Here is an 11,584-nt window from a genome sequence, read left to right on the forward strand (position 1 = left end):
TATAAGGAGCAATATTATTATTTTCTATTAATAACTAGCTACTATTTTTCTTATTCCATCTTATATATCCAAACGCTATTTTTCTTATTCTCACAAATAACTCAATTTTCATTCAAATATAAAATTGATCTAATTTTTATTTATAACTGAACTTGTATCTATTTCTGACATAGACAATTCTTACTTCTAGTGGAACCATATAAAAAAGCTTAACGAAAATGAGGCTCATTATTAGCCTTTGAATGAGAAGGTGTAAGATTTACACTTCTTTTGAGGTGTAAATCTTACGGCCTCTCATCCAAAGGCTAATAATATGCCCTTTTTTTTCATCCATTTTTTTTAATATTAGCATTTAAAAGGTGTAAGATTTACACTTCTTTTGAGGTGTAAATCTTATGACCTCTCATCCAAAGACTAATAATATGCCTCTTTTTTTTCATACATTTTTTTTAATACTAAAATTTAAAAAAAATTATAAACCGTAGGATGAGAAATTGTATATCATAGATTTTTTTGGAGGTATACAAGTAACATTTCTCTTTTTATAAAATACAAGTCACTTTCCATCTAACGCTATTAGATAAAATGAAGTTGGAATAAAAATATATAGGGATAAGCTTTTGCATTCTCCGATGGGACCGTATAAAATATATCGTAACAGACTTATCATGATATACGGAACGTAATATTATGTACGAAAATAAATAGAGTATTTTTTTATCGTACTTTCTCATTACACATAAAGTAATTTCTCCGCAATCCCAAACGAAATCAGAATCTCTAATTTAGTCAGCTAAAATTATTTAATTAAAAAATTTAAAATTAATTTAAAATTTTAAAATTAAATGGCCTAGAGGTGAGGGATCTTCATACGCTTTAACCCCAAAAAATAAAAAGTTATTTTTTCAGATGTGTTAGGCGGGTACTTTGGGTTCCTTGTCTTTATTGTGATAAGTGTTGATGATGTTGATTTGTTGATTGATTGATACTTCCGTATAAGCTAGCGTAATCCAACACGCTTATCTTATTAGGCCCTTATCTTAGTAGGTGACTTAATTTAATAATTACGAAACATCTCTTTATTAGGCCCTCATCTTGTTACGTGACTTAGTTTATTAATTAATGATTAAGAATTACCGGTAACGTCAGTTTTATTTTCGAGAAATTGACCGTAACGTCAATATTGTCCAACAAGGCAGATGCTTTGGCACCAGATACTCATTTATGAAACACCAACTAATTTATAGGTAAAAAAAACTTGTTGGTAATTTATATGTTACAACAATATTAATTTTATTTTAGTCTTTTTATAATGACATGATATTTCGGATAAAATGCTATTACTTTATATCTAACAATTCTTAGAAAGAAGTTTTTTTTTTTAAGACAAGTTTAGATGTCTCGGCAAATTTATATGTTACATGAGACTCGATATTTGAATAATTTAAAACCTTTTACATTATTTATAGCAACGTGCCAAAATATATGAGACAATAATATTGCTATCGATCGTGTTTATATAATGACTCTTATATATTATTGATATTTATATTTTACATGTTAATACTTTTTTTTTTTAGAGATATATAGTACGCTATCTGTTTTGTTTATTTTATTTAGAAAATAAACTTAGCTGGAAATGTGAATCAACTAGAATTCGAACTTGAGTCTCAAGTACCAACCACCAAGTTCTTTGACACTTGCTCTAGGAATGGTCAGTTTTAATATGTTAATACTAAAGTAAAGTTAGAACATTTCTAGTTATAAATATGAGATTTTATTTATATTTTATTACGGTACACAATTTATGCTATTTGAATTTTTCCGAAATCGAATTTTATAGTTGTAGTCTTATAGAATATTATTTATTTAGTAATCCTCTAGCTTCAAATTTATCTTATATTAATTATTAAAAATTATTAATTTTTAGACTATTTAAATAATAAATAAATAAATTAAAAAATTATAAGATTTAATTCATAAATAATTGAAAAACTTTAAATTATATTTAACAACGCCGTTCATATATCCAGATCCTGATTATTTTTAGATACGAATACCAAATAAAATTTTCCAATACAAATAAATGAGATAACGCATTTCTCACAAAAGCAAACATTTCGGACGCCTACGCCATACGACGGCGGTGGTCTCATGATTCACCCAATCCCTCGTTTCAACGGCAATAGCGATTCCTCTCTCGTCACGTCCTCTTTTTTCTTTTTTTTTTCTTTTCCTCCTCTCTCCTTTCCACTTTCCGCCTAATAAGAGTTGCGAAAACGCATTCAATCTCCTTCTATCATTATTATTACCAAACAAAATAATAAAACCAGGAAAAAGGGTAAAAACAGGAGAGAGAGAGAGAGCGAGAGAGGGGGGCGGGTGTCGGGAGAGATACCGACGAGGAGAGGAGAGAGAGAGAGAGAGACAGGGAGAGAGATAAAGAGAGAGAGGGAGATGGTGTTTCGGAGCGGGTGGGTGGCGGGGGCGGCGCGGGCGTCGGCGGAGCTGAGCCAGTACGTGGCGTGCAACCCGGAGCGGCTGTCCGGCGAGGAGGTGCTCCACCTGCTGTGCTGTCTGCCCCTCCGCCACCTCCTCCGGCTCGCGTCCTCCGTCCTCTCCTTCCTCTGCTTCCCCACGATCTCCCCCGCCCTCCTCCTCCATCGCCCCCGCGCCACCCGCCGCGTCGTCCTCCTCCTCCGCTCGACCTCCTCTTCCTCCTCCTCCTCCTCCTCCTCATTGTCTTCTTCCTCCTCCGATGGCTACGACTCCGCCCTCTACCGACCCCACTCCGATTAACAAACAGCAGCAGGAGGAGAGACGGAGACGCTTCCGAGATCGACGTGGAGGTGGAGGTGAAGGTGATTATTCCTCTTTCTTTCTTCGTTATTTCTTGCTTCTAGCTTGTTATTGTACCTTATCTGGATGGATTTTATTAGTATTGTTATTGTACCTTAATTATCTGATTATTCATTTTCTTTTGGAGGCTTTATAACACGATGAACCGTTGCCTTTGTCTCTGACTGTTTTCTTCAAAGTATTTGAGGTACTAAGCAAGAATTGGTGCATTGGATGGCACATTGACGCGCATAATCAGCCTAACTTTTCGGCCGGCCATATAATTAAGGCTCTGCTTCTTTTGTTTGGTGTCTACTTAGAGAAATAGAACGATAAGGAAAATGCATAGCTAGTTTCTATACAGCTAAGGAACAACTATGACTGCACAACAACTATAAAGGTGATTAAGGATCGATAACAACCTTTTTTTCTCTAGCCAGCTCCTCTAGTTGAAAGAGAATCATCCCTTTCCTTGTTTGTCGTCAGCTGACTCCGTGGTATAGCTACCAGTGGCCGCTTGACTGACTATCATGAGCCAAGTGAGGGAAGGAGTTCAGGTTGAATTCCTTAGGAGGGTGACGGAAGGTCTATCTCATATAACCTGAGTTATGGGTAGTTTCTCAGCACTAAAGCATTGCCATTCTCTTCGCTACTTTGTTTATATATTTTCCTTAATTTCATTTGTTCAAACCTCGGTGTCTGGAAAGGTTTTGATATGAAGTTGAGAAAACCGACATCATTCTTTAATATACTATCCTAGTATATAGTTGAAATTACACTTCGCTGCTATTTGCCAAGTTTTCTAGTTCTTGGTGCTACTTGTATTACTGTTACAAATTTGCATGAGCTGTTAACTTCGTTATTTTTGTGCTTTTTTCAATTCTTCTTTTAACCTTTACATCTTTGTCATTCTTTGTCTTTTGGCTTGACGCCACAGATAACTAACTGAGCAAGTCCTATTTCGGATGCAAATTAAATTGGGAAAGAAGGGACTTTCTCAAGCATGTTTGATGAATTCCAAATCTGCTCCTAGCAACATGTGCTTATATTATACCTTCTCCTGTCTTACCATCATTTATTAATGTCCTTTTTCCAATATCTTGAAAGTTGAAACCAAAAAAGCAATGGTTTGATGTTTCAGATCATATGCGCCTTATGAAATAGTTTTCAAGGGGATTAAACCATGGTTCCTATATCCTTATAACTAAACCCGACTACTTTGTGAAAACAACTGCCATAGAGAATGTGAAGAAAATTCAAAAATTATATATCGGTGGTATTTGTTTCTCTTGTACTATTTTTCATAGTGATTTGGGTTGAATACAAGGCCACATATGATTTTTGGTTTCTCGGATGCCAAAAGCTAGCTTTGTTTAATTTGCTATATGGTCTTCATTTAGTATCTATAGGTTGATCTTTTGAAGCAGTCCCCTTCTGCTGTAGTACATGTGTGAACGCTCAACATTCCTATGATCTCCAGTATCTTCATATACTGCATTATGCATTTGGTTCTTGATGCCTTTTGTATGATGCTTCTAACTCCCCACATACTCAATATGACGGTGTTATAAACCCCTTCAAGTTTCTCCAAGTATCTTGTCTTACTGGGGTATGCTATAGTGTGAGAAATAATATGTCTATGCATTCAATATACTACATTGGAATATATGAAACTGATAGCTTTTAAAAATGTGGGTTTGTAACCTTTGTACTTTCTACAATAATATACCAGCAGTTTATCCTGGTGGCCAATACCGGTGCATATGTAGACTGCTTCTGAGCTTGGACTAAAATGATACAGAGGACATCTGATATATTGTTATCCTGCAGTGACAGCGGGGTTCTTGAATTATATCTTTCTTGATACTTTGTGCTAGTACTTGTCCTTTCCTTTTAAATTGGAATTAAATTGAAACTCTCAATGGCTTCTTTATTATTTTTACTTTCGAGGACAAGAGTGATCCTCAACTTCTAACTAGAATCCCGTGACAGTGATGGTATGTCTATGAGACATAATACTTTTTGCTTATAGATATACATTGTTACATCTTCTCCTCTTGTCATTTCTTTTTAGGTTATTTGTATGAATTGTTGTTTGGTTGGCTTTTAGTTGTTTATCCAACAAATTAAATGCTATTAGGTGACGTAATGTTGCACCATAATCAGCATTTATATCTTGTTTAGTTAAGCATTTTGGAGTTTTCAGAATAATACTTTGGTGAAGGTGGTGAATGTGCCTCCCCATGGGCAATGAAAATAAGGTTTTCCAATTTAAACCCACTTTTGGCATTTTAATTTCCTAATAAAGGAAAAACATGGAGTAGAAAGTTAATGATCAACTTGAGGTCTTGCTGGTCTATTGGAAACTTAAGAAGAAATGGAGTTGCTATAGAATTTGTAAGTACTCCGAAGAGTTTAGAGTCTTCCGGTCTTTCTACAGAAACCAGGATTGTGCTAGGATAGTGATTCCATTGCTTCCGTGGGAATGTCAATAGGGGTGTGTAGTTCTTAGAAAAATGTCTCTGCCAGTATACTTGATTGGGTTATGTCTATTTTCAAACCTCCTATTTCGCATATATTAATGTGTCATACTTCATTTATATATATATATATATATATATATATATATATATATATATAGGCCTATACTATTAATAGTACCAAACGCTTGGTGCTATTAGGTTTTCGGCCCTTGGATGAAGGGATGTACGGTTAGGATGATGGTGGTCCCCGGTTAGGATAATAGTGGTCCCCTAGGATTGAGTGGATGGTTGGTTGAATAGTATGATTTACGGATGGAAATAGTCAAAAGTATATAGATCTAACGATAAAAAACTTATGAATATAAAGGGGTCTATACTAATAGAGTATAGTAGCCGAACTCTCTCTATATATAATTATATATAATATATATATAATAGTATATATACTATATGGAATTATGCTACCTATAGCTATAATGAGTACCAAGCCTTCAGTAGCTACTGGTTTCGGTCTGGACGTGAAAAGATTCGGTTAGGATGATAGTGGTCGCCCGGTTAATATAATAGTGGTGGCCCCTAGGTGATGGATGGGTTAGTTTAATAGTGATAATCTAACGGATGGAAATGATCAAAGGTAAGTCTAACGTAGAAAACTCAATAGTATCAAGGACTTGGTACTATCGATAGTATAGTAGCTGGACTCTATATATATATATAGTTGAGCAATCCATCCACGTTAGATAACAGATGGGTTGTTTGGAATGACCTCTACCTAAAGTTTTATCAAGAAAGGTCACAGGATATGATGCCAACGTGCAGCAGATCTTCCAATTTGGGATAATAATTCTAAAGCAACATCATGTAGTGGTAGTTCTTTCTATGTGGACTGTACCTTATAATTGTACCCAGCAGAGGCGCATCCAGGTTCTATATTAATATGGTTGTCTCACAAAATATCAATATTAACAGCATTTGGAGCTGCTAAATTTGGAGACGAGTACCTATATATCATGCTTGATTTTTTTATTCTGATTTTTTTTTGGGGTGTACTTCTTGGAACACATTCTAGGTTTCCTATTTGAAGTTCCTTTTTGTCGAAACAAATGTCATCATTGTTCATTGTGGAATGCATAGTATCGTAAGTGTAGGAGATCCATTAGAATAGGAGACCCATTAGAGATCTCGATCAATTGCGAAACATAACAGGTAATAATAGAAAACAAATCCAAGCTTTGAATCATACTATAGTGGTTCATTAACCTTGATTAATGTTGTCTAATAATACACCAGGACTATATAGGCTTATACAATCAAACTCGTTTGTCTTATATTTTTTGCTTATTAGACAACATCATTTGCTTCTGCTGTGAAGATATCGTCTGGGTATAAACTTGAACCTCTTCATGGCTTGGATCAAATCTACATACTTCGATAATCTAAGGATGCAATCCAAGCCCCGCAACTTGTATGAAATCGACATAATGTCATGATCATTTTATAAATTCCAATATTGAACTCTTTACTGAATTCCTATCCATCCATGTTGGTTTTGACAATCGCTTGCCTCTTTCATTCGCGTTCATCTTGGACTGAAGATTTCTTGAGATTTTGAGGTGGAGTCTTAGTCTTCTCTGCCGCTGGAGAATCTATCACATATTACTGTTCTTGAATTGGAATCTTAACGATGAAATGAGATATTTTTTGTTTGATCTTGTTGGTGGACTCTCGATGTTGCTACATCATTAGCTGTTGTTGTAACATTGTAGAATAACACGAACCATTAGAATCGGTCGCTACCGGAATAATAGAATTCTGTTAGCCTATACAGGAGTTTTCCCAGCTGCTAGCCTTTAATAGATTGCACTAATGTGTCAAGCTTTCGAATGATCTGCACATTAAGGGGCATTTGATTGGATTTAATTGTAAATACAGTGTAGATAGATATGCATGCGATTGGAAATATAGTAGTGCAAATACATGTCTTGTTTGATTATTAGTAGAAAACACTAAAATTATAAATAATTTATTCAGTCTTATGCAGTCGAGAAGTGTATTTTATAATTTTTTATCACTTTATATATGGAGTGGTAAGATTACCTCCTAAGCTAGATTTTTTTTTTAAAGGTTATTAGGGAGGTAAGCTTATTTTTATTTAAAGTTACTCTATCTAACTGTTGTAATTGGAACTATTGATTAATTTGGGCGTAGTTTCGACTGTTGTAGTTGAGTCACATGCAGTTGTAACTGCAACAGTTGAATTCAAATGTCTCAAGCCAAACACTGGATTTGAATTTGCATTTAGTATACAATTGCAGTGTAGTTGCAACTATGTGCAATGAAACAACCTCTAAGACTTTATTATTGTTGGAGTTGTGTGTCTATTTCAACTTAATAGCCTTCCAAAGTTTTTGCTAGTTCCCACCAAGATGGACAAATTACAAAATCTTGAAGAACGTACTTTGACAGAGGATCTTTCGGCTCCGATGGAGGATCTTTCGACTCCGATAGAGAATCTTTCGACTTTAATAGAGAATCTTTTGGTTGTAATACTAATTGACGTGTGCCTAAATAAAAGTAGTCGAATATTCTGATACCAATCGATGTAGTCAAATGAGTACTGTAGCAAGTACTTTAGTCGCAGATAATGTAGGGCAGGGGATTATTGCAGAAAGAATAGCAGAAGGAAAAAAAAAAAGTAAAAGGGTTAAGAGGGATAAGTGATACAAGCTGGATATATACCACAGGGCACTAAGAAAAACACACAAAATAAAATTTTCATTAAGTTAAAAGTCTTTACAAAGACTATATTTATATTAAAAAAATCTTAATACTAGTCCTAATCAAATCCTAAGATTTTAGAGATGTTTTTATGGCTAATTTGCATAAAAAATCCATTGGTTTTGCATTTTTGGAAGAATAGGCCATTTTTTGGATTTTACATATTAGGTCTATATATTCAGTAAACTGACTAAAATATTCTTATTCCTTTCTCTATTTTGTCTCTCTTGTTGGTTTTTCTTCTTCCTCTTCTTCTTCCTCATTCTGCAACTTTTCTCTCTCTCCTCTTACTTTCTCTCATTTCTCCTTCTCTTCCTCCACCTCTATATCAGCCTCGTGCTCCTCTCTCCTATCTCGCCCATACTTTTGCCTCCATAAGCGGCGGCAATGCGGGCTCGGATATGGCACAGATTATGGAGGTAAGGCTACGGCAAAAAGCGTGGTCGTAGATGGCGACAGTGATGAGGGTGCCACAGGATTTGAGAATGACATAAAAGGGGAGTGCGTTGGACACTGAGTTGCACTGTTTGAGTTGTAACTTAGTCTCAAATTGTTTTAAACGGTGCAACTTAAGTTTTAAACAATGCAACTTAGTTTCAAACAATACAACTTCTATTTTATATGATGCAACTTTGTCTCAAATAGTTTTAAATGCTGCAATTTAGCCTTAAACAGTGCAAGTTTGTCTCAAACAGTACAACTTCTTTCTTATCTAGTTCTTGGCCTTTCCTTTAGAGGCCACGGCACGTGTGACCTTCCTAGGAAAAGAAATATATATTTTATTTTATTTTATTTATTCTTTTTCTTTTTTTAATTCCACCCTCGCATTCTTTTCCGCTATCACGCCTCTTTCCTCGCCTTTTTCTACAGCAGCCTTCCCTGTCATGAAGCTCTCTCCCTTCCGTCCTCCTCAAATCCTGCGACATCCTCGTTGTTGTCGCCATTCACAACTACGTTCTCCACCAAAGCCTTACCTTCCTGATCTATACTATATCTGAGCCCACATTGATGCAGTCACTGTTGGAGTCGGCGGAGGTGTGGGCGAGATAGGAGAGAGGAGCACGGCGTCAGCGTCGGGGTGGTGAAGGAGGAAGAGAGTAGGGAGAGGAAGTGGGAGGAGAAAAAGCAAAAGAGAGCGAGAAGGGGTGGTGAAGGAGGAAGAGAGTAGGGAGAGGAAATGGGAGGAGAAAAAGCAAAAGAGAGCGAGGAGGAGATGAGGAGAAAGAAAAAAAAAATGAATGACAGATAGAAAAGAGAGAAAGAGTAATAAAGATATTTTGGTCAGTTTATCAAAATTCAGATTCTAATCTATAAAATCTAAAATAGTGGTATATTTGAAAAAAACGTAAAATCGGTGGATTTTTTTTGCAAACAGGCCTTTTTCTATTTCGAAACTATCTAATTCGAATTTAAATCGTTCAAATTTATATTCCTAATTTTTAATAACGTATTTCACATAAAAAATCCTGAAAATCTAAAAAAAATCTTCTAAAATCAATTAACAAAAATAATAATTATTTTCAAAATTTTTTTAAAAATTAAAATTATAGTTGATTTCTTGCTGCATCACTTTATCCCTTTTTTCTAATTTTATTTTATTTTATGTTATTTTTGAGACGAGAAGCAGCATCAGTTTAGTAGGTTTCAGTTTGATTTTTATCGAAACAAATTGTTTTATTTACTTCAGAATAATTTGATATGTTCATTGATATCGTAAACAAATTCCATAAACGGATTTAAGAGAATCAGTTGGGCGTTCTTTTTTGACAGGAGGAAAAACGGGAGATCGATCTTCGTATATTTGCCAAGAATATTATGAATGGAAGGAGGGAAGAAAAAGGTTAGCGGATGACTTGACCACGAGGTTGGATGTGTTTCATCGAGCAGTAAGCAGCAGATCTTTCCCTTGTTTTTAATAGAAAGTTGGTGCCTTCTTGTTTTGCAAATTCTGGTCGAGGTGGTTTTGCTCTGCCCATGTGTAAAAATACATCCAAGTAAAGAAAATATGTACTTTCATCGGTTCTATGTATCGTAATATAAGCTGTTTGATGTGATCTGTTTGGTGCGATCTATAAAACTGCAACATCTGAGAGATCAGCAGACAACAGTAGGCACTTCTTTTCTTGGCAGTTAGTAGTGGGAAAATCGATTGTTGTATATTAGTCTTTGGAGAGTGAAAGGGACACCATCAAATTCATGAGAAGCAAGTTTTGGCGGTGCTACTGAACTAACTTTGTCAATGAAGGCCATATTTGTATAACATCTCGAGCCAGGCAGGGGTGGTACTATAGAGTTTGTCACTTTCAATGACTGAGCATTCCATCGATATATCTTGATTTAATAGTATTTGAACTTTTTAGGTATTTGTACGACTTTTTAAGTATCATCTACACTACTTAGTGTCCGGACGGCCAGCAAAAGGAACTATTTAAACTGCTTATATAGATGTATTAAAACAATAATCCAAATCGGTCAGTTTTTGGATGGAAGATTCGTTTTCTCCCTGGCAAACTAAGTGCAAGATATTGCAACTCCGATTTGAGTTTTACAAGTTTTATTCCTTAATATTTGATATATCTATTTTTAACTTTGACCATTTTTCTTTTTGATAAGTTGTTGACTTAAAAGTGATGCTCAAAAAATCACAAAATTTGGGTTCTAAAATACTCTATTGTCTAAATCATGTTTAACGGTGAATATCGTCAAATTAAACGCGCTACATAAAATTAAAAAACGAGTCTCTAGCTAGTCTTGATGACTCTGCGGTACTAATTAATATCAAGTACAGTTCAACTATAATATCTAATATTATTTTTTGAGATAACAATATTTAAAATTATAATCTCTACATGAATGACAACGAATTTGAGTCATTTCTGCATGTAAATTGCTATTTTAGATTTATGAGTTGTAATCAACTGGAACACAAAGCAAAGTTAAGCTACTCCAAAGCTTTGTTCAGCCTAATGGTGCAGATGGGCTGTGCTAAACGAAGTACTCTGAACCAGGACGGGGACTTTTCTAAACGCAGTTACGGGGAATCTGTGCTCTCTCAACTGCCTCTAAATGTAATGGTCCGTTTGTTTCAACGTAAAATCGTGAAAAATATTTTTTCATGAAAAAAAAAATTTCGATAAAAAAAAAGTTTTACATATTGTAGTGTTTGGTCTGTAGAAAAAAAAAAAAAAATTTCATCACCATTTGTTTGGTTGAAAAGAAAAAAAATTCACATTTGTTCGGTTTGGTGAAAAAAAATGAATGAAAAAAAATTTTATGCAATTTGAGTTTTCGTTACGTGGAAAACAACCGAAAATGAAAACTTCAATTTTTCTCTAATTTCTAAAAATACTTTTAAGAAAAAAATATTTTTACGTCAACCAAACAAATGGAAAAATATTTTTCATATCAAAAATAATTTTTCAGTTCGGTTTACGCCAAGCCAAACGCGCGCCCTAAGCAAGAAGCTAGTTATCTTATTTGTGGAA

At 34.8% G+C, this 11,584-nt stretch overlaps 1 protein-coding gene across 6 annotated transcripts; it reads left to right on the forward strand.

Moving 5' to 3' along the window:
• Positions 2,216–10,440, forward strand: LOC109714856. Of its 6 annotated transcripts, none has more exons than XM_020239566.1 (2): positions 2,216–2,861; positions 8,432–8,913. In XM_020239566.1, exon 1 carries the CDS (start codon positions 2,458–2,460, stop codon positions 2,797–2,799), a length of 342 nt encoding a protein of 113 aa, XP_020095155.1. In that variant the 5' UTR covers positions 2,216–2,457; the 3' UTR covers positions 2,800–2,861; positions 8,432–8,913. The 6 variants fall into 6 exon arrangements, with proteins under 6 accessions (XP_020095155.1, XP_020095156.1, XP_020095154.1 ...); XM_020239567.1 differs by lacking the exon at positions 8,432–8,913 and adding an exon at positions 4,571–4,771; XM_020239565.1 differs by lacking the exon at positions 8,432–8,913 and adding an exon at positions 4,574–4,771.

The sequence above is a fragment of the Ananas comosus genome, linkage group 9 (assembly GCF_001540865.1).
Source record: "Ananas comosus cultivar F153 linkage group 9, ASM154086v1, whole genome shotgun sequence".
NCBI lineage: Eukaryota > Viridiplantae > Streptophyta > Magnoliopsida > Poales > Bromeliaceae > Ananas > Ananas comosus.